Source organism: Sminthopsis crassicaudata, chromosome 2 (genome assembly GCF_048593235.1).
Source record: "Sminthopsis crassicaudata isolate SCR6 chromosome 2, ASM4859323v1, whole genome shotgun sequence".
Taxonomy (NCBI): domain Eukaryota; kingdom Metazoa; phylum Chordata; class Mammalia; order Dasyuromorphia; family Dasyuridae; genus Sminthopsis; species Sminthopsis crassicaudata.
In genome coordinates this window covers 676,014,254-676,038,335 of record NC_133618.1, presented here as the reverse complement: position 1 = coordinate 676,038,335, position 24,082 = coordinate 676,014,254, and the positions used below count along the sequence as shown (strand labels likewise).

Here is a 24,082-nt window from a genome sequence, read left to right as displayed (position 1 = left end):
CTATTTCTAAGAAAGAGCAGACACTTCTGAAGGGGTAGGGGAAAGGGGAGTCTGCATTTAAATGAAGCTTCTCTTCCAATCAAGACCTCAATGGGCTCAGTGGTCACAGCAAAGGGCCTTCCCCTCCCAACTTAAGAAGGAGAAGGATAATTGCAAATTCCTAATACTTGTGAAGGCCCAAGTAGTGCTTCTCCGTCTTAGGACTTCCAGGACCAAGGAGCAAGAGTTACAACTAGGAGGAGGAAGGACAAATGATGGAGACTTCATTGAGGGATGAAACTTTTCAGGAAAGTCAATCATTTTCTTGTTCTTCTCAATGGAAACTTGACCGTTAAACTTCAGCCAATTCAAACTGCAAACAAAGCAGAACCCGCCCCCCACATATACAAGCCTCCCCCTAAAAACTTCTGAGATCTACTTAATATTGGAAGGGCCTCTCTGGCTAAAAATGTTACCAGTGATAATGATTAATATGTACTATTTTAGGGTAAAGTTCAGGCTACATTATTCAGGATAATTATTTTAATTAAATCCATTAGCATATCTTTATATAAGATTAGAAGAGCTATCAATGATAAAAAATAAGTTTTTTCTTGAATAATGTATGAAGCAATTATTAATTTACATATTTCTCAAGAAAATGCATATTAAATTGATTTTACTTAGAGGTTTCGAGTGAAAATAGATATAATCCACAAATCTCACTTGCAGCCCTGTCTTCTAGCTGTCTCCAAATGGTCTTAAAGGTATGCAATAAAAACAGCAATAGGGGGTTGGTAGGCCCTAAGACAGCCCAGCTTGCCAAGACAAATGCCGGACAGGTGACCTTGGTGGTCCGCACGCCCACCTGCCAAAGGGATGCCGGCGTCTGACCATTTTTCATCCACCACCAAAAAAATCGCCCGGCTTTGCTCAGCACAGGCACAAGCACACGAGCTACTAAAGTAGACTTCTAATGTGTTCAAGCCCCTTCACTACCGGTGGGAGAATCCACGTCACCAACGTGTCAAGTCCCACTGATTTATTCCAATAACGTTTCCACGGACACTACATCTCAAAGAAAATCTAGTTGTTTAAACCCTGTCAGTTCTGCAAACCTCCTCGTTGCACTATCATTCACATCAATATTTTCATCTACAAGATTAGACTTGTTAAGAATCAAGGAACAAAGTCAGTTAAGGCAGAAGCATATACGGCAGAACCTTAGATCATCAATACCTCACTATCACTGGATGATCGACCGATGCAATTAACTTGACAAACATGTATTTATTAATTTGGGGGGTGGTAATTTATTAATTGATTATTAGGTGTCAGGCACCACAGTAGGGATGCAAAAGAAAAAGCATCCCTGTGCTCCAAAGGAGTTTCTATTCTATACCCCTAACACTGCCCTTCTACGAACGGCACCTGAGCCTGGAAAAGAAGGTGAACGGTTCGGATGCAAGATGGAATCAAGAAAGCGGGGATCCTGTCCCCTCTGCCAAACAGTGGCTCTGCACTAAGGGCTAAAACTCCTCAGAGTCTTGAAAACTGGCAGGTGAGAGAGGGAGCTTCAACTCGATATACTAGGTCTGCATACCAGAAGTGCTTAATAAATGCATTCTGAGGTATGCTTGTATTCTAATTACTTTGGTTACTTAGATCTCATTAGGTAACAGGCCGTCTAATTACTTTAGGTCAGTGATAACATCCTTGGTTCTGACCCGGAGTCATTGACAACGTCCTTGGCCCCTCTAAACTTGGAAGTACTAAGATGGCGGATCCGAGACAATATCCAGCAGAACCAGAAATCTGGTGAGCTCGGAATCCCACGGCCCTGGGAATGTTGAACCTCTTCTGCCAGAAAAAAAGCCATATCCAAAGTCTATAATGGTTCTTTGGCAGAAATTCCACTCAATTCAATCCCATGAGCACTTAGTACCTACTATGTGATAAACACTGTGTTAGATGCTAGATGAATTAAAAATGAAAAAGTCCTTTTTCTCAAAGAGCTGATTGGAAAAAGAGAGGAAACAAGGACATATATAGAGGTCCAAGACTTTGATTCAAGACGTCCTTGGGGCACTTGGTGAGAAATCCAGAAAGAAGGCAGCCAAAGAACAAGAGGCACAGGTGGAAAGGGATGGAAGCATGAGGAATAGCAAAGGAGGCTCACTTACAGAAGCTGCAGGGCAGGGAGCAGGATAGAGGCTGGAAGAACAAATCCAACAGAAAGGTGACTTGGGAATTTGGGGGGGTTGTGATGCATCCGAGGAGAGCTTTTTGCCTAATGACCACGAGAGTGTCTCCCTAGCCCAAAAATCTCATGGCTCATACAACAGTAGTTCTAGCTGAGGGCTGGAGATCCTGGCTGACCCCCTATTGTCCAACGGGAGAGTTTCGAAAGGAGAGAAAGCAAATGTCTAAAGCTTGAAAGACAAAAAATCAAATATTCCCTCTTTTCTGAGAGCTTCCATTCTATCAGAGAGGGCAACAACATAAACACAGAAAGCTGAATGCCAAAAAGAAGGAAGAAAGGGAGAGAGAGGGAGGGAGGAAAGAAGGAAGAAAGGAGGGGAGAGAGAGGAAGGGAGGAAGGAAGAGAGGCACGATTCCATTTTTTGCCTGTCAGATTTATGGATGAGGAAAGAATATATGATCACACAACAAGATATATAATGGATGGTTTTGATTACTTCAAAGTTAAAAGGTTTTGCACAAATAAAATCAATGTAGCCAAGATTAGAAAAAAAAAAAAAAAGGCAGGAAATGGGAGGAAGGGTAGAGAGTTTATATAAGTTTCTCTGATAAAGGCTTCATTTCTTAAATATAAAGAGAACTGAATCACATGTATAAGAAGAAGTCGTTCCTGATTGATTAATTGTCAAAAGATATGAATAGGCAGTTTTCAGAAGAAATTCAAGCTATCTATAGTCCTATGAAAAAAAATACTCTAAATCACTATTGATTAAGGAAATGCAAAGTAAAAGACTCCTGAGGAGCCCCTTACCACTATTCAGATTGACTAATATGATACAAAAAGAAAATGATAAAGTTGGGGGAAATGGGGGACAATTGGAACACGAATGTGCCGTTCGTGGAGTCGTGAACGGGTCGAGTAATTTGCAATTGTGCCCAATGGGATACAAAATCATGAATATTTTTGACCTAGCAATACCACTCCTGTACTCTGAGGAGATTTTTTAAAAATAACACAAAGGAAAAAGACATGTGTGTACACAAATATTTATAGCGATTCTTTTTTGTGGGCTGGAAAAGGATGGAAACTGAGGGCTTTCCTTCACTTGGGGAATGACTGAACAGAACCGTTTGTATTATATAATTGTGATAGCACACTACTGTTCTGAAGAAATGATGAGAGACAGAGAGAGAGGTAGAGAAGGAATATGAAATGTTTAAATGTCCATTGGGAGCCAGTCACTGGGTAAGCACTAGATGCACAGTTATAAGCGAAGATGACAGTTCCTGTCGTAAGGAGCTGACCCGTAGTAGGGGAATTATCTTCCCCTGATGAGGGAGTGAAGGACTCTGGTACGGCGGGCAGCTTTGGAAAAGCCCAAGAAGTCACACGGTGGTTCAGGGCTGGCTGAGCCAAGGCTAGCACCCCAGGGCAGAGCCCAGTGGTCAGTGCAAGGGGGAGGAGAAGGATGGCCAGAGTTTGGATGAAATGGAGGGGCTAGGGAGGGGGCCACAGAGGCCAGGCTCTCCAGCTTCTGCCCACACAAGCATCCTTTGCAAAGTCTGCACTGAGCTCTCCCTCTCTGAGACCCTCACCATTGGGAAGATTCCTCCAGTGCCCATTGTCATCTTCAATGTTACTCTCCCAGAACCAAGTGCAGGAAAGGCTTATTATGTTTCCATGATGCTCCCTTCAGTGACTAAGAGAGAAGAAACGACAGCCCAGGGCAAAAAGAGAGAACAAGCCAAATATCACAAAGCTCGGAACGTCACTCCACCTCGGGGAACCTCGCCGGCAATCCCAGTAACGAGGAATCCAAAAACTGATGGGCTGTGTTGGAGCTCAAAAGTCTCACTCTGGAAATCAGTGTTCACTGCCCTCGGTCCTGTGGAGTCAGACTCATGGGGCAGGGATGACCAGGCTGGACCGGACCTAGGCCCTGAGCTCAGCCCGGGGGCAGCCACCCTGTGCCAGGACCCCCTCCTGTCTGATGTCCCTCCCTGCTTCTCGGAGCGTCCAGCAACTCGAGGAGCACCTGGGCAGCCCTTGCCTAGATCCCGAGGGGGCAATGTTAGGAAAAGGGAAGTGGGAGAGTGCAGGGGCGTCCCTTCATTTACAGAGCAAATCAATAAGGCAGAGAAGCCTGGGAAGGGCTCCACTGAGACCTGTTCACGGTGCCATCACACAGAAAGGCCACAGGGCTGCCCTTCTCTGCAGGAGAGCAAGATCAGCACAAAGATGACTTTCTTGCTTCTCTTATTTGAAAAAATATCGGGATTCTCAGGATCCAGCTAAAAGCCCTGCAAGACGCCTGAATTCCCTAGGTCAATATACACACAGCATGCGCCAGGTGCCCTCAGCAGACCTCCTGTGGGGCTCCCTCAGCCTTTCCTCTGTGGGAGTCTCTGGCCTGGCCATCACCTTTGCAGCTTAGAATCAGTCTTCTAGGACTCAGCTCAAATATTATCCCAAAGTAACAGGAGCCCTTTCTTGAAGCTACCAGTACCTTTTCTATTGTCCTCCCCCTCAAAAAAAAAAATCTTCTGTCACTTTCTGCATCCTAATTCACCAAAAAGCATCCATTAGGCACCTGCTGTATACCAAACACAAGACTTAGGTGCCAGGGAGGTGGGCTTATCTCCCAATGCAATAGTAGTGTCTTCTAGGTAGGGATTATTTAATGTCTCTCCAGTGCAGCGGCTAGGAAAAACCGTGCATTTCATGAATGTTTATTGATTGGCTGAAAGAAAACCCTTACAGGTCTTCTTCAATCCAAGTCTTAGTAATCTACGTAAACATCACGGACATGGACAAGCCAAGACTATAAAAACTCAGACCTCGCTTCGTTTTCTGGTCCAAAAAGACGAGATCACCACCCCCTAAGAAGCCGGAGTCCGCACATTTCCTTCTGAAGGATAATTAAAGGAGAATATACATGATTAGGAAGATCCCAATCTCGCCCATTTTTGTAATACAAATGCTCAGGGACTAACTGCAAACAAAAGGCAAGAAAAAAAAAAAAAGCACAAATACAAAACAGAGCCTTTGAAATAATGAAAAGCAATTAGGCAAAATGCACACATTTCTGTACAAGACTCCAAGGCCGGCAATTTCAATCCTTGAATTAACTCTTCATAAAGTAACTTTTTTGAAATTTTTTTTTTTCATAAAGTAACTTTTTAAAAGAGGAATGTCTATGGCTTGGAAGAGCATTAGAGTGGGAGTGAGATTCCCGACTTCAATCTCAACAAAAGATTGGCAGATATTTAAATATTTAAGGAACTGAGAGAAATATATAAGGCCAAAAGCCATTCTCTAATAGAAAAATAGTCAAAAGATATGAACAGATTTCAAAAGAATGGCACGTTGTTAATGATCCAAGGAAACATGCTACAAATGTTTAATTACAAAAAAAAATAAAATAAAATAAAAATTAAGTAATTCTTTCATCCATAAATGAAGATAATGGGAAAACAGAAACACTCAGTTTCCAGAACCATGGGAACTTTCACTGGTGAGTCAACTGTGAGTGTTTACACCTTTAGGAAAACCCATTTGTAATTATGGAGGAAAAAGGAAAATTAGGATTCACGCCCTTTTTAACTCAGTTGGGCCAAGATTGGATCTAAACTACAAAGAGCTCAAAGACGCTTTATAGGCAAAAGCTTCACAGCAATCCAGTTTTGTGGAAGAACGAGCCACTGAATTTACTGTGGTCTGTGCACATGATGGGATATTACTGGGCAGTAGGTAACGCTGAAAGCGAGGGATTCAGAGAACCGTGAGAAGACTTCTCTGCTGATGCAGAGGGAAACAGGGAGAACCAAAAGAGTGACATAAAGACCGATATCGACTTAAAACAAAAGGCTGAATTTCGACTAACTAAAAATTAATAATAAATAAGTAATAATAAAGACACAACCTTTGCCCTTCTCAGAGGGACACGAGATGCCACAGATGGAGGCAGAGAGACATCGTCAGGCCCAAGTGCTGCCAAAGAGGGTTCAAAGGTGAGAAGGGAAGAGAGGGGGAGTCTACCAGCCCCAAATTGGTGAGACGTATAAACAAAAGGCATCAATGAAATTATTTTTTTAAATGGCATTTTCCTCTCTCAGCAGAATCTGCTGGTTTCCATGCTTACTCAGGAAGCAGAAGAAAAGTCACATTTAAATGACAATAAAAACTGAGAAGGAAAAGAGCAAGCAGCACAAACTCTCTGTTTCTAAAGGGAGATTTTCTGCTCCATCACTGAACAAAGGACAGAAAATCCCAATGTCCTGTTTTAGAGCATCTGGATGGAGGCACTTCAGTTCTTTAGTAAACAAATGGAAGCAAGCTTTGAAAGACACTCAGAATTAGACATTCATTCAGGCAATAAGATGCTAGGTTCACCTGAAATTTGCAAGGAAAGATTGAGCCCATGTCAAGGAGATCTCCAAGCTAAGGAAGAATGAAGTGGCAGGAGCATAATCCTTGTCAGAGCCGGCTCGCAGGAGGATGCTGTGGTGGGGGTGCTAAATAGCCCCCTTCTGCACCCTGGACAAACCCCCGCTTCCACAAGCAAGATCGTGACTGAGAAAACAGCTGTGAGAGCTTTCTGCCTGAGGGTCCACACAGCCAGGGCTGACTTTACCCTCTCTCAGAATCCTAGGTTGACCCTGGCCCACTTGGGGAGCTATCTGGAGCTCTCCCCTTGTCCTTGGCTCCCCACCAGAATGGAGAGATGGGCTTTTCTGCTTTAGAATATCTCTGAATCAGATGGAACAAATGGAAGGGAAAATGAACTACTTAGCTGTGATACAATGGGAAACAGCTTAGCTGCATAAGTGCTGAAGAAAACCACTGAGATGGAAGGTGGAGAGGAAATAAAGGACTATGGCCAAGAAAGAATGGGGAAGAAGGGAGTGAAAAAAAGAGAGAGGGAAGGGAAGAAAGAAGAAATGAAGCAGGGAGGGAACAAAATGAAAGAAAAGAAGAAAAGGAAGGAAGGAAGGAAGGAAGGAAGGAAGGAAGGAAGGAAGGAAGGAAGGAAGGAAGGAAGGAAGGAAGGAAGGAAGGAAGGAAGGAAGGAAGGAAGGAAGGAAGGAAGGAAGGAAGGAAAGAAGAAAGGGAGGGAGGGAGGGAGGGAGGGAGGAAGAAGGAAGGAAGGAAGGAAGGAAGGAAGGAAGGAAGGAAGGAAGGAAGGAAGGAAGGAAGGAAGGAAGGAAGGAAGGAAGGAAGGAAGGAAGGAAGGAAGGAAGGAAGGAAGGAAGGAAGGAAGGGAAGGAGGGAAGGGAAGGAGGGAGGGAAGGAGAGAAGGGAAGGAAGGAGGGAAGGAAGGAAGGGAGGGAGGGAGGGAGGGAGGGAGGGAGGGAGGAAGGAGGGAGGAAGGAAGAAGGAAGGAAGGAAGGAAGGAAGGAAGCAGAAGGAAGGAAGGAAGGAAGGAAGGAAGGAAGGAAGGAAGGAAGGAAGGAAGGAAGGAAGGAAGGAAGGAAGGAGAGAAGGAAGGGAGGGACAGAGGGAGGGAGGAAGGAAATGCCTTCCAGATTTGTGCACTGCACATCCATCTAATCAAGACTTGCTAACGACCAAAACCTCCTGATAGCTAGAGCTGCCCAAGCTAGAACAGGGCACCGAGGCCATGGAAGGCTCCTCCTCACTGGGGAAGCTGGAGAAGGGATTCTCGTCCCAGTAAGGACTGGCCCTGATGGCAGCTGCGGCTCCCTCCAGCGCTGAGATTCCACCAGTTCCTAAGTCCATCCCTTATGGGTCCGACACCCAGACAACACAACAGTGTAGAATACGCTTGGACACGATGGAATGGCCAAGACCTGGGTGCTGTGTGCCCGAGGATCCGTCTCCTGAAATGTCAACGGCTCCAAAAGCCAAACAGAGACAGGGGTGAAAGCAAGAAGAAATGCCGCTGCTGGACTGGCCAATTTCCCTTTACTTCTGAAGCAAGTCGGTTTCTTTTAGCCAAGCAGAGTGACAGAGGGTCAACGACGCTTCTGATCTCTCCAGAGAAGCTGCTTCCTAAAGGCACAAAAAGCCCACTGAGAAACCTGAGGGCCCCCAAAAGGCTACGCCCGAGGGCAGGGGAGCCTCGGAAAAGGCTAAGAAAATAATTAGGGGGCGCAGAATGGCCGACCCAGCAATCAAGAGACAAATGAAGCAGCCTGACTACATCTTCATTCAGATGAAATGCCAAACAGTGTCACTCAGGAGAGAGGAAACATGGGAGAGACAGAAGCACTGCCCGCCCAGAAGAGAGACAGATTCGTGGAATCTGCCCGTTTTGAGGCAGGCGGCTGGTGGTTTGTTGGTGGTCAAGGATCTATCTACGCTCACATGTAATATGATACGTACCACACACGCGCGCGGTTTTTAATTTATATTCTGATGAAGTCCCGTTCCAGCATATACTTGTTTGTGGCCTGTTTCAACTATCAATTTTATATTATTTGTACATACAGAGAGAGAAGCTAGCATTTTCTCTGCTCTGCAGGGCAGCGGGGTGCAATGGGAGGGTGAGGCTAAAAGTCAGTTCCATCCACGCTGAGACTCAGTTTCCTTATCTGTAAAATGGGGACTCCCTCACAGAGTTGTTATGAGAATCGAGTAAGAGAATAGGGCAAAAGCCCTTCGCCAGAGCAGCACTGGACACAGTTTAGTCACTGCCTACCCTTCTGCTGGGGGAGAGCCTCTTGTGGGGGCTGCGGCAATATGTCCTTGCCCTCAGAGAATCCACCACTTCGCAGCAGGGCAGTAGACAGATATGTAAATACAAGAACATTTAAGGAGAGAGAAGGAATAAAGAACAAGGAAAATCAGCCAAGGCATCAGAGGCTCTGACACATGTGATGAGGTTTCACAAATACGTGAATTCGGGGGGGGGGGAACGGCTCCTGAGGGAAGACTGGCAGGAGGAGGGGGAGTCCATGGGGCGGAACCTCGCTGCCCAGCTGTACCTCGGCGAGCACCGCACGGCGTTCCGCCTCACTGCCAGGGATGAACGCATGACCTCCAAATGCCTTACGCACTACAGCGCAAGCAGTCAAGATGAGCGAGTCTCCGACTCCACACCATTCAACATGCCGACATTAAGCACCAACTGTATACGGAGCCCTGGGAGGAATGTGGCAAAGATCCAAATGGCCACGTGAGGATCCAACGAAGCACCTGGGGATGCTCGCCAGGGGAGGACCTGGAGGACAGCCAAGCCTCCCTTCCTGAAACACCTCCTTATAGGGGACGCTCTCCCAGGCCCACGTGCCCGCTCCAACACCCCTTGGGGGCCTTTCCGCCGAGATCACCTTCGCTCACGTGTGAGTGCATCTACTCCGGCTCACCCACCTATGGTCTCCCACATTGGGACGTAAACTCTGTGGGCAGGGACTATTTTTGCCTTTCTCTATAACCACGTTCTAATGCCTGAGACACCAGAGGGCTTTAATCAGTGCTTGTGGGCCCAAGGGGGCCAGTGGAGGTGGGGGACTGGAGGAAATGAAATGACAAACTCGTGGTGAAATTTAGGTGTGTGGGGAACCCAATCGCATCAGCGGACATTAATATTTCTCATCCATCCCAGAGCTGCCCCAAAGCAGAGGGAATTCTGGGCTCTCCCTCCCAGGCAGGGGACAAGCAGAAGGGGAAGGAGCCTCGAGTATAAGGGCTGGAGGGGCCTGGGCTGGCATGGAGCGGGCCTTCCAGTGAGCTTGGAACTCTGGACTTCTGGGGGGTTGGTTCCGAGAAATGATGGGGACTCTGCAGCTGCTGGTGAGAGAAGGCAGGGCGCATCAGGCTTCCTTTGGGGTCCACAAGCCAAGCACAGAGCTGTGCCCAGTCGGGACTTCATCGATGCTCATTCTCTGACGGCCAAGGATTAGGGATCTGCAGCAGGCAGATCAAGCTTAAGACTCACCAAGATGTGGGAGGCAAAGGGGCCTGGGGATCCGGCCTGAGAAGCACAAAGTCCTCTGAAAACAGCCAAAGGAACCCAGAAAGGACCACGTCGGATCTCCGGCCCAGGACTCTGTTTCCTTTTTAGGCCAAGGTCCAGCCCCATGAATCTCAAGATAATTTCATTATTCAACAGATACAGGAAATGTTTCAGATCAGCCCCACACAACCACCAGCGATCCCAGTGCCCGGAGGCCACAAAAAGTGTCATGGGTCTCTGGAAACACACCCTGGGGCTTTTTGACTGACAGAATCCCGAGGCGTGGCTTTACCAGTTTGGGAGAGGTCACTTCTGAGTTCCCAGAAATGCTGCCGATCCTGTCAAACCGACTAAACCTCGACCCTGTGTTCCCAGAAGCCATCACGCCGCTCAGGGGGACCAAGAAATCAGAAAGTATCCCTTCAACAAGTCTCTGTGAAAAGATCCATCAGCAGAACCGGACCCAGAGCCACAGAAGGGCACAAAACTTCCACCCATCTTATCTGCTTAAGCTGACAACTTTTTTTTATTACGTAATATAAGCAGAGAAACTGAGTCCCATGATCCCAATACAAGAACTAATGAAAAACTGCAGGAGATGCCGTCTGAAAGGACTCACCGACTTTTCATCATATGCACATACACAGAGAGGTGGCAGAAATGGAGACCGTGTCCCGGACTTACTCTGCTGGTCCACCTCGGCACGAGCAGGGGGAGTACCAGAGAGAAGCCTTACGTCCCTCGGGGAATCCCTAAGAGTTAAGGGACGTCATGAGCCTCCCACAGAGCCCCAACCGCAACGCTTCCCATCTTGGCCCTTGCCCAATTCTTGGCACTTTAATCAAAAGAATCCTGATTAATGTGATTCAAGTCCTCACCCTGAGGAGTCTGGGTGAGTGACAGAGGGGCTGGGCCCAGCCCTCCATGGGAAGGCAAGGTGAGCAGGTGAGAGGCATCCGCGAAAGGAAAGGGACATGATGACGAAGGCACAAGAGGAGGCTGTTCTGTTTCTTCCATCACCGGCCCCAGGGAGGGGCAGAGCTGGGGAATGACGCCCTGTGTTTTAGGGATGCCAGGGAGGGATGGAGGTGGGGAGCCCCACGCACTGCTAGGCCAAGAAAGGCCTTCACTGAAGCTGGGAAGGAGACCAGGACGAGTATCAGGTGAGAAAGGTGGGCGTTCTAGGCAAAATGGCTTGTGGCCGACTCAACAGATCCAACACGTGCCTCCAGTCTCTCTTCACTCTGGATCCCTGGGCCAAAGGACCGTCCCTCCAGCATAGTCCCTGACTACACAATTTCTGCTCCCACAAGCCCGGGGCCCTCGGGATAAATACAAACTCTTCCTGACTCCAAGCCGCTTTTCCAACTCACTGGACCTCACTCGCTCGCACTCACACTGGCCGCCTCTCTCCCTCTGCAGCCTTTGTGTCGCACACATGGCCAAGGACATCCGCCCTTCTCAAAGACCCTCTCTTCTTTTAAAATCACCAGAGGGCTCTCTGTCCCAAGCAGCCTGTATTCACTACTTTGTAAAGTTGTATTTATTAAGGTTACAGTTCTTATATATACTCCCCCCTCTCCCCATTAGGATGGAATCTTTTTATTTGTGGGGCTGGTTCCAATCTTGTATTTAACCCAGAATCTGGAACATAGTAGGTGCTTAATTTATACTTGTTGATGGATTGACGGGCAGGTGGTGGGGTCGAAAAGCAGGAAATAGCCAGGAGGCAAGTTTGGCTAAAATGTAGTCAGCCTCGGTGGGGCGGGAGAAGGGGAGGTGGCAGGGAAATCAGTCTGGGAACAAATGGGAGCCAGAGAGCGAAGGGCTTCAACTGCAAGCAGGGACGCTCGGGCTCGGTGCTAACGGCCAGTCTGTGTAGCACAGGAACATAACCGGACTTCTCTGAAAGAACATCCCGCCGGTCTCGGTGTGAAGGGACCGGAGTGGAGAGAGATGTAAGGCCATAGGCCGGACAGGGGGGGACAAGGGTCTGAGCCGGCAGTGGCTGTGGGAGGAAGGAGAGCAGGTCACATGCGAGATAAACCGAACAATTAACATCAGCGCGTAGAAGGGGAGCGGGAAGAGCGACCAGAGAATGGGCGACAATTCAGGGATCTAGGCCTAATACCGTCATTTTGAAGATGAAATATGACAAGATGTTTATCTTAAGACAAAATGAAATCAGTTCTTGACTGTGTGGGAGCCACACGTGGCAAGGACCTCTTCTCTCTGTTCTAGGACCCCCGCTGGTCTTCATTTCTCATTTTGTGATAAACCCAGAAAAGGATATTCCGTATCTCAAACTTCATCTTTCCTGGAATTCTATAAAAATGACATTTCCCAAGAATTAATTACATATTCGAGATGTTTAGCTAATCAGACAACGAGGACCGTTAATCTTGCTTAATCATCTAATGAGACTTACAGAGAAATTTATGCCACTGGATGAGCATCTCCCGCTATAAATTATTCGTCTAAAGGTTACACAAGCAGCAAGCAGACAGCTTCGTTTTAATAAGCCGGGACCTTTAGAGCACAGCTCTTGTTTTTCTTCTACCCCTCTCTGACTGCACTAAGTTGACCCCCCGAGCAGCGCTCGAAGGCCGAAACAGCTCACCCGACTGGGGGAGCGCCACGGGGACAGTTCAAGGGCAATGAGCTCGTGCAAGTCCCCATCAAACTTATCAAGCTCAAAGATTTGGTGGTGATTTTAGACATGACACCGAGGAAATTCAACTCAATGCAATCCAACGAGTCCTTATTAAAGGCTCTTTTTGAAGTGGCAAGGAATTGGAAATCGAGGGAAGGCCCAAATTCAGCTTAGTCACCCCTCAAAAACTGGCTGCTTCCATTCCTTTCCTTTCAACAATTAAGTCCCTACTAAGTGCAAGGAATGACCCTAGGCAGTGACACATTTAACATCCAGCCCTTGGGGTCTTTCCAGTCTACGGGGAGGGGACACAACATGTACAGAGTTTAGTGTAACATAAGCAGAGTGTGGCGGACAAAACTAAAGCTTTATTCCTGAAGAGAAAGTGAGGAGGACCATGGCCTGGATCATTACGAAGGACAGAGGTAGAGCTAGAAAGGAGCCCTCCCCTTAGAGACCCTGAGAGGGCCAGTGAGAGCCCAGGAAAAAGAGGCAGAAGGGCAGGGGCGGCCTTGCTCCCATGGCTCATCCATCTCCTGGAGCAACTTTTCCCATTGTTCCAGGAGTTTATGCTTGTTCCCTCCCTAACCAGATTTAACCTCCTCCGGGGAACATTATCAATTTCTCTGTTCCACCCCCAGGGCCCTAAGGACAAAGCCGAGCTCAATAAATGCAGGATGAGTTAATGAGTAAATGATAGGCAAAAAGAATTATTATGAACAATTCCGCAGCTAAAGAAAACGCTTAGTCAAGTCTCGGAGGAGCATGCAGAGAAGTAGCTGGCGGGGCTGGAGCCCCAGGTTTGCAGCAAACATTTCCCACCCCAGCCGCCCCCGGTCTTGTCCAGAAGGCTCCTCTCCCCAGTGGGGACAAACATGACCGGCTTCTGAGTGTTCCCCAACATCGAGCCACAGCCCCAAGTCCAGAACTCCCTCAGACTTTCCTTCACCTTTTCTTTAGATGGGAATCCAAGGCCTGAGGAAGCACCGAGGAGGTCCCGGGTACCGGGGCTGCAGGTACACAGACAACAATCATGTTCTCCACTGCACACACATTGCGTCAGCGACCGTCTGGGAGGGCCTTTGTGACAAATTCAGAACTCTCAGAGTGCTCAGAAGCCAGAAGACCCCTGGGAGCTCACATCATCCAACTGTTCGGTCACATGCTAAACCCAGGGTCAGATGAGTGCCAGAAGGACGGGCCCGAGTTTCAGCCCACACTGGGATCTGAGCCCCCGGCCAGTGGCTGCTCCAGGGCCATTTCCACAGAGAAGCACTCCGGCCCAGCTTCCTTAGAAGGCTTTGCCTAATTGAGCCCCCAGAGCCCTGCTCCCCACTTCACCACAAAGGTGAGGAACCCAAGAGGATCCTGTGAGAGGCTCGGCACATCGGTACAGGTACTTTCCTCTGTCAGCCTGGGTTTGCCCGAGCTCTGACTCTGGCTGTCAAGGAGATTTTCATCCACAGTGCTCATCAGCTCATTCAGAGTTCTGTCAGCTACCAGTGAGTACAGACGGGGCCCGGAGGCCGAGGACTACTCCTAGTTTTGATGCTTAAGATGCACTAAGACTTTTGAGGCACCCAAGTTATGAGTGTTATAGAAACTTTAAAAGTATTATAGAGATGCCCCTTTTCAATTACTGTCATTTACTGCTCTTATTGTTATGATAAAAATAGGAAAACCCGGGAGGACTTACTGGCCCTATGACTCTTGGCAAGTCACTGAATCACTCACTAATAATAATAATAATGATCAACAGTATCTATACACTGCTTTAAGAGCTCCACAAATATAGCATTTCATCCTCACAGCAACCCTAGGAGGTAGAGGCTATTATTGTTCCCATTTCACAGATGAGGAGACTGAGGCAGACAGAGACGAAGTGACTTAGCCAGACTCCTATGGCTAATTACCTGAGATAGATTTGAACTCACTTTCCTTGAGTCCACACTATGGAATCACTTTGGTTCCCCGGATGATTTACAAGTTCCAGAGAAGGCAGAAACCTGTATTATTCAAGGCAGTTTTCCTTATTGGGTGTTCCCATATCAAGGAAATCACAGGCCCAGCTCTTATCTTCTATAATAATAATAATAACAATAATAATAATAATAATAATTATTATTATTATTATTATTATTATTATTATTATTATTATTGTTATTAGCACTAACTCCACCTCAGCCCTTTCCTCCCCCAAAATGGAAAAAACCAAAGGGGTTTGGACAGGAATTATTTCAACTTGGTCTTTGTCTCATAGTGAAAAGAGAGAAGGCTCCTGCGAGTGGCTGGTAGAATTGAAAGCAATAAAGATGGCGGCTCTAAAGCTGTACTAAGGGGTTCAACTCCAATAGCTATTTCAGACCCAGTAAAGGCCCACTGCGATAGTCTGCAGAAGCCAGGGGGAACCAAAAGGCCCTTTCTGGCAAGGTCGGTTGGCTGTGGAGAGCAACTCTAAAAGTGCTTCCCCCCATTTCCTCATCATGGATCAATAAGTGAACATTTATTAAGCACCTACTGAGTACCAGGGAGTCAGCACCTCAAAGTTGAGAACGCATGGCTCCTCATCTATTCTCAACACAGCATGCATCTGGGGTCAGGACATCCCCTCCCAATGGTCCTGCAACCTCAAACAGGACCTTTGGCTTCTGTAAAATGACCTCCGGGGCCCCTTCCCTTCCTGAACGCACTACCCTGGGACGCCTGGGGGGCCCCGACGGGTCTCGGCACAAATTCTCAGAGGCAGGAAGGCTCCAGTTGGAGACCATTTCCAGGCTCCTGTGGGCATATGGCGCTTGAACAGAAGCTGGCAGCGAGAGAAACATCACTTCAAGGTCAAATAGCTGGATCCATCTCAACAGACGGAAGCCCGGCGCCACGGTCTGAACGTCACAGAAGCCGTTTGTGTCCTAGAATAAAACACCTTCCCAAGAAAGGTCTCCCACGGTTTCCGTCACAAAGTGATTTGACACACGGGGAAGGAGGCAGACGCAAGTCAAAGCCTAGCTAAATTTAATGACGAGAAAATATATTTAGAAATCCCAACTTCTTCTGAGCCCAGTGCTTCCTGTAATTTCATCTATTCTTATACGAACTGCTCCTTCTTTTGCTAAAATGCCTGTTGGATTTAGTGACGCAGAATCATAGACCAGAATCCTAGGCCTGGGGCCTTGGAAGGGTTCAGTCCTGATCCCAAAGCGGAGCCCCATGAGAATATTCCCAAGAGTGGCTGTCCGGGCTGAGCCGGGAGATGTACAAGAAAGACCGCCGTCTCTCTCTCTCTCTCTGGAGAGCTATTCCCGCTTTCTCCCTGTGAAGTTTGTTTTTTGCACCCCAAAAAAGAGCCTTGACACTTATCTCTAACGAATTTCACCTCGTTGCATCCAGAGTCTTGGGAGACGGCCTCCTACGCTTGCCGACCTCCTATGCTCGCCAACCTCCCTCCTCAGTCATCTGCCGGCAGAGAATCTCTCCCTATCACTTCCCAAACATTTCTTTTCCACCTAACAGGCCTCCATATTTGACCATGTCCCCTCCCCAATTTCAGTAAAGTCTTCTCTAAGCTAAATGGCCCCAGTTTCACTACAGGACCCAACTCGAATCTCTTTACTGATCGAGAATCATTCTACAATCAACTTTTCTACACTTTTCCCAACACGTGTCATCCAAAAACGAATTCAACCCTCAGCCCAGACACGAAGCGTCCAGGACGGAGGACGGAGGGTGACGATTCCCTCCCTCTGGCCCACGATTAGCCTTCTGCGTTGTGGGATCGCTACCGGCTGGATTGCTGCTTATCGAGCCTCACTTCTAACTAGACGGTGGTGGATCCAGTGCTGATTCTGTCATTAGGCCGTCAAGATCGTTTTCGGAAGTAGCTGCTTGCCAAAAACCAACCTCACCAGGTTAACTATCCACACACCTGACTCTTGAGAAACTGCAGATTCATCTTATAAAAAGAAGACATAAATGTTTTCTGAAATGTTGAACCAAATGTACAGAACGAACAATTCTCTTGGAAAAATAAAATGCTACTGTCAGAAAACTGCACTGCCTAGGAGATTTTTTTTTTTTTTTAAGGAAAGTTATTTTGTTCATGTTGATATATATTTGTTCCATTGGTCACAACAACCGTTCGACACGTCGGAACACAAATAAATCTTCGTTCAGAAGTGCTTGGCAAAGCTTTATAGCTTGGAAATGACTTCTCAAAAACACTTTTAAAACAATAGTTGGAGGGTTGTTTTCTGAAATTAAACATTAAAAAGAACATTAAATAAATGTTTGTGGAATGGAAACGAGAAAGTGAAGCTGAGCCGCGATGCCGTTGTGTTGGGATAATCAGGTGGAAAGTCCTCCCAGGGAGCCCGCATTGACAACACATTGCCAATTTCACGGCTAATTCTGTAATGGCAAAGAGCCGTCTATGGAGAATCAATATAAAAGTGAAGCCCTGGAGACCTAGCAAAGCAGGGTCGGGGATCCCGTCCCACCTCACAGAGATGTCTGATGGGTTCCGCGCTCCACCCGGGCTGAATGGGGAAACATGCAAGCGTCTTTTCTGATCACATGACAGCCAACGACCATAGACAATGTGACGTGCTCCCCCGCACAGAGCAGGTCAGCTTTCATCACCCTCATTTCAGACTCCCTCAGTTTCCTCATCTGTAAAAGGGGCTGGACACCTCTGAGGAGCCTTGCAGGTCAACATCTGGAATCCCATGATTCTAGAAGGGACCGAAATCCGCTCTAGCCAGACTGCAAACGCTGCTGAGACAAAGGTAAGACCACGGAGAAAGCAAAATGCCAATTTCCACTTCTGTAAATGGGGAGGGGGCTAAACCGGATGATTTCTGAGGCGCGACCCTCAACAAAGCAGAACAGGGGAGGGGCAATGGTTTTAAAAACTATCCCATTAAAGGGATTCAGAGCAGATGGGCAATAGAGAGCCCAAAGCACATCAAGGGCGGAAGAAGAAGAAGACCCCTCGCGGGCTCCCACCCGGAGCCAAAGGGGAGGCTGAGGCCTGCTCCGACACATAGCCTCGAGGAAGGAAAGCGAGCGCCCGGAGTGGAGATCAGCAGCATCTCCAAGCACGCCCCTGGCCCGCGGCTCGTGGCCCCGATGAGGAGGGGAACCAGCCGCTCCACAGCTCGGCTTATTTAAAGACGAGTACATTCAGATTACTGCCTTGCAGAGAGGGCACAGACACAGGCAATAAAAGTATTTAAAAGCATCTAAGAGAGGAAAAAACTTTCATTATACACACGGAGCACGATTATGCTTCTTGCAAAATATACTCTGGGGCCTTCAGGCTTCACTGAGTGCATAATTAGGGCTCCTCTCCAGTCCACAATCAGAAACCTTTCTCTCCTCCCTCCCAGCCCGGCTCCCCTCCTTCCTACCTGGCTCCCACCTCCCCACCCGCCTCCCCTCCTCCCCAGCTTCTCCAGGGACCAGACTGACCCTTCAGAGCCCTCTGGGACGTACCTTGACTCGGACCGTTTGATCAGACAGGCTGCCCATCATGTTATTGATGGACTTGAATAACTGCAGCAAGGACTCCATGAAGTCAGCTTCCCCCTTGTTTTCATACAATCTGCAAAGAAAGCAGCAAAGGGATTAGCAGGAGTGCAGGGCCCTGGGCCCAAACCAAGGGCAGCGAAGTACACACACACACACATACACGCTCACAAAAAATATGGTGATGTTGATAAACCCAAGTATTTCTTTTACAGTCTATCAAGGCTTTACTCATGATTTCCTTGGAGCCTCTGAACAAAATAATAAAGGCAATGTCTTTAAGAAATGTGAGGAAAACAGGAAGGAAGGAAAGAAAGGAAGGGAGGGAGGGAGGGAGGGAGAAAGGAAGAAAGGAAGAAAAGAAAGGAGGGAAGGAGGGAGGGAGGAAGAGAGGGAAGGAGGGAGGAAGAGAGGGAAGGAGGAAGGAAGGAAGGGAAGAAGGGAAGAAGGAAGGAAAGAAGGAAGGGAGGAAGGAAAGGAAGGAAAGAAGGGAGGAAGGAAGGAAAAAAGGAAGGAAGGAAGGGAGGGAGGGAGGGAGGGAGGGAAGGAAGGAAGGAAAGGAAGGGAGAGAAGGAGGGAGGGAAGGAGGTAAGGAGGGAGGGAGGGAGGGAGGGAGAAAGAAAGAAAGGAAGAAAAGAAAGGAGGGAAGGAGGGAGGGAGGAAGAGAGGGAAGGAGGAAGGAAGGAAGGGAAGAAGGGAAGAAGGAAGGAAAGAAGGAAGGGAGGAAGGAAAGGAAGGAAGGAAAGAAGGGAGGAAGGGAGGAAGGAAGGAAGGAAAAAAGAAGGAAGGAAGGGAGGGAGGGAAGAGTGAGGAAGAGGGGAGGAAGGAAAGAGTGAGGAAGAGGGGAGGAAGGGAGGGGGGAGGAAGGGAAAGATGGAGGAAGGGAGGGGAGAAGAAGGGAGAGAGGGAGGGAGGAAGGGAAGAAGGGAGGAAGGAAGAAAGAAGGGAGGAAGGAGGATAGATGGATGGATGAATGGATGGATGGATAAACAAACAAGTAAACAAATAGGCAGATAGACAGATGGAAAGACACAGACATATAGATCTCACTTGCATTCCCAAGCAAGGAAGGAGCTAGGTAGCAAAGTATACAGAGTACTCGATGCTGTCAAGAAGACTCAAATTCAGATGAAGTTTTTACTAATTGTATGATCCTGAGCAAGTCCTTTGACCTGTTTGCCTCAGTTTCCTCATCTGCAAAATGCAAGTAATAATAATCATATTGTGAAGATCAAGTGCGGTAACTTATGTAAAGTGATTAGCAAAATGTATATAAATCCTGGTTTTGTTCATTCCGGTTTCATCGAGCACTGCAGCTTTCATGAATTCAGACCTTTTTACTAAAAAGAGAATACATTTCACAGATGAGGGGACGTCCCTGAAATGTTTTCAATGAGTTAATTTTTTGTAAAGAAAATACTCTTATGTGCACTAAAAGAAATTCTAATTTAAAAGAACCGAGGATGACACGTGAAAAGAGGGCTTGACTTGGAATCAGAAAGGCCTCGGGTTCGAATCTGCCCTCAGACCCATCTGAGTTTTATGACTCAGGACACTCACAAGAGATAGGAGTCAATGACCCTGCAGGGACCTTCTAGCTTTCCAAGGTAATGGATTCTATCCCAAAATTCTATCCCAAAAGTCATCAAGTAAAAGGAAGAGAAATCCGTAGCTTTCCCCTAAACCTGCGTTTCCCCATTAGACACAAAGGGGACGGTCTAGAGCACTCAAGTTTGCCCACGTTTCATATTCAGACCCTTCAGGGAACCTTTCAAGGAGAGAAGGTAAATTCACATTCAGCATGTAGTCCATTACCGCGCCAGAGCTGCTATTCAAGGCCCTCGTTTGCATGGGAAATCGGGGTGGGGGCCGGAGCGTGCTGTCAAGTGCCCAGCAGCTTGGAAGTCGTCCCGGTGTCTGCTCCGATGCCCTTCACCCAGAAAGCTGCCCCATTTCTTATGTAACTCACGGGAGGAACAGAACAAGAAAAGCACAAAGGGACTTGCACAAAGGCCACTCATCACTCATCGTCTGCTTTTAAATGTCCTCAGCGTCACCAGCAAGAACACAGCGACACTCGTGGAGCCCTTAACGTTACTCAAGGAGCAAAGGAAGAACAATCCCAATTAATGACGATTCCCTAGTGGGCCGCTGAGACCGGGACAGAGACGGGGCCTCAGGAGGCCGTGAACCAGGGAAGGAAGAATGGAAATCTGTCCACCATTCCTCTTCTCCCAGGGGTGGAACTTTCCCACTTTCCTGACTTAATTCAGTCCTTGTGAAGCCAGTTCGCTCCAGTTTTCTCATTAATGGGGTTTTATACCCTCACCACACCCAACCTCCTGCCAAAATGGAAGCAAACACTACAAGGATTCAGGACGAGCCTCTGGAAAACGTTCCTTATGACGTCAGCCTTGTCCAGTGTATGCAGTCCTTTTACTAAACTTTTTTTCCTGTTCTTTATGAGAAGAAAGGGCTTTCAGGGAGGAATGGGGCTGAGAAGAATATGCTAGAAAATGTGAAAACAAAAGATAATAATAAAAATTGATGAAAAAAAATGTGAGATTTAAGGGAAAAAAATCTGGATTTATAAGCATGAAAAGAGAAAGGGATCACAACCATTGGTAGCAAGATCCTAAGCTCAAAGGATCCACTCTTTGTTGGGTTCTTGGAAGGAAAATTACTGTCAATTATCCAAAAATACAACTAAGCCCCAGTGAAGAGCCTTATTTGAAGAAAATACAGCAATGCAGAACAAGAAAAAAAAAAAAAGAAGAAGAAGAAAACAACCTTTAAAAGTTTATTTCAACTAGAGAAGGAAAAGCATACTTGTCAATTCCATCTGAGAGCTCATTTTTTCCCCCAAGATAATAAATGTGCTGCAGGTTAGGCAAGGAAAACTCTCATTTGTTTTTTCTTACATCTGAAAATACCGCATCCAATCTGCCAAGAGTCCTTGCAGTATCCACCATCTCAGGGCAGGGGGGGGCTTCTTTCCAAGTTTAAAAAAAAAAAAAAAGTTGTTTTTTGTTTTGGGGTTTTTTTTTCCCTAGACCTACAGAGAAAATTCAAGACTTCCCACTGTTTTCTACAGAAATAAAGGCTTTTTGCAGCAGCAGCTTGGGCTATCTTTTGAAGACAGGGGTCTAAAAAAGATTAAAAGCCAAACAGGAGGACGAATTATTAAAATCTTTATTCTAGCATCCTAAAATTTTAGATTTCAGGATCACAATCATTTGCTTTTAAATACAGACTGGTTCTGGTGTTCTCCAGATCAATTTCAGAGCAGCAGAATTACTCAGACTGAGGATGGTGGAGGATTGGGTCCTCTAACTCAGTTTCCTTTTGCTTTGAGGCAGGGGATTATGGGTACGGAAGCAGTGAATTCATGTAATGTGCTGGTTACAGCTTTTTTAAAAAGACTCTCTTTTTCACTCTTAATATGAGGAATGGGCAAAGGGAGAGATAGATACTAAGAAATGAAGGTTTTCAAAAAAACAAATAAATCCATAAATGTTTGGCTTGGTTAAGAATGTAAACTTCATGCAGGGACAATCCATTTGTCCTTTGTATTCCTACTCGTAGTATCTGGTATACAAATGACGCTTAATAAATGCTAGCCAATTTTTTTTTTTAAAGGAAAAAGAATAGTTGAGGGAATGTGAACCAAGAGGTTAAGAATGGATGGACAGATGGATAGATAGATGGATGGATGGATGGATAGATGGATAGATGGATGGATGGATGGATGGATGGATGGATGGATGGACAGATGGATAGATGGATGGATAGATGGATAGATAGATGGATGGATGGATGGACAAATGGATAGATAGATGGATGGATGGACAGATGGATAGATAGATGGATGGATGGATGGACAGGCCTGGGATTATAGAATACTGGACACAACAAATTCGCGCAGCTGTCTTTTAGGAAAGAAGTGAGCAGAGTCGATGGTGGCTGGGACGTGGGGAGTAGAAGGCATCTCTCTTAGTCCTTGAAGAACTAGGGCTTTAATCTAATTCTGCTCCAACAACCCCAGAAGAGCTCAATGAGCCTCCTCCTTCTCCCCCTTCTCTCCCACAGTCCAACCCACCTCTCCCTTTCTCCTTTCACCATCTCTTCTCCCTGTCACCAGTTTTCTCTGGAGCCGCTCCTGAAGCTCCGGGCCGGGCCCCTCACTGTTGCTGGTCCCCATTACTTCCTCCTAGTCCATCTCAAACAGTGCGGGTCCATCCTTCAAAAGCTGCCGAGCCCACCAAGTCTTCCTTCTGTCCCATTCTGCACGCGTCCCAAACCCCTGTCAGGGCTGCAATGGACCACGTGTCCTAGTGACAGAAACCCCAGGACGCCAGCAGCTCCCGGGTCCTTCGGATGTTCCTCCCCAGAGTTTGGAATTCGGAGTCCAGATCCAACCCCTTTCACTTGCTCTTGATTTAACCCCGGATAGGTTCTTCAGCCTAGCCAGGATGACCACTGGGAGGGCCTCAAGTTGGTCCCACACAGATGTGTCTGATTCTGACCGAGAACAGCCCTCGGCCCTGAGCCCAAATCCCAGCTCAGTCACCCAAGAGGGACCTTGGGCAGCCCCTCACTCATGAAATGGAGTCTGAGAGTCTGGTAAAACCTTGTTTTTAAGTTCACAAAACAAGACCCAGCAGATTCCTGGGGAAATCAATTCTATTGAAAGGCAGTGATCCAAAATCTTAAAGAACAAAAGGAAAAGGTCTCAGGTTAAGACCGCCTGGACAAAATGGTCCCTAAGGTCCCTGCCTGGTGTAAAGGGCTGATCCCAAAGCCACAGAGCAGGCGGAGGCTCCCCGATCTCCCGGGCCCACCTTGGTCAGCACCACGGCCAGGGAAATATACCCTAAGCACTTGGGAGGCCCAGTGCTAAAGGCCCAGGAGGTGGAGTGTGGGGGGATAACTTGTATTTAAAGGGGGATCCAGGATCTGGGGGACTTGCGGCAGATCAACAGGAAGATGCGAGCCCACTGGGACAGCCTTCCTTGGGCTAGTTTGTTCCTGGCTCAGAAGCCGGTGCGGGGAAGGCCAGGCTGCGTGGTTTGACACTAGGGAGGAGAAAGGCCCAAACACTGGAGTCCCTCTGGTCCCTGCTGTGCGATGACCAGTGAGAAACCATTCTGGACTTTGCCCCATATTCAATTCTTTGTCAGTTCAAGCTTACGCAGCAGTTTCCTACTTGGATGAGGGTCAATTTTCTGGAACAGATGAAGTTGCAATGGGAAGACCGATCTCAGACGGCCATAGAATCAATTTAGGGGAAACGACCCCATCACCTTTGACCTTAAATCTAAATCACCTGAGTTCTGGAAGATACCCCAGGAATAAAATATTTAACAGGAAAAAAATGAACAAAAGCCTGTACTTGAACCCAAACACTTGAAAGTGACTGTAGGGACCATTTTGGTCCGGGCCTCCTTAACCCGGGGTCTGAGACCTATTTTCTCTCCTGAATATTTTAGATAACTATATTTTAACATAATGATTTCCTTCCAAATCCGAAGGACCTTATTCTAAGTATTTATGAACAAGACTCCAAGAAGGGCTTTGCTATCTATGACGGGCCCAACGATACAGAACACATGAAGAAGCTGGGATTTGGGCTCAGATCACAGGGCCACAGGCAGTCAGAATCACAGAAGCCCACCCACGAAAGACACATTTCCATCTCCTGATAACTGGATACTGAACTCGGGACAAAACTTTTAATCTCCTGGGCCAAAATTTCTATAAAAGGAAGAGAACGGAATAAATGATCTTTGATGTCCTTCCGGATGCG

At 47.2% G+C, this 24,082-nt stretch overlaps 1 protein-coding gene across 2 annotated transcripts in view; it reads right to left on the bottom strand.

The window, feature by feature from the left end:
• The window catches only part of DOCK1 (dedicator of cytokinesis 1), a 465,334-nt gene that overhangs the window by 344,157 nt on the left and 97,095 nt on the right, over positions 1-24,082 (bottom strand). For both annotated transcript variants that reach the window (XM_074297159.1, XM_074297160.1), the window contains exon 23: positions 18,244-18,352. In XM_074297159.1, coding sequence (XP_074153260.1) covers positions 18,244-18,352 — 109 coding nt within the window. The remainder of the gene's footprint in view (positions 1-18,243; positions 18,353-24,082) is intronic.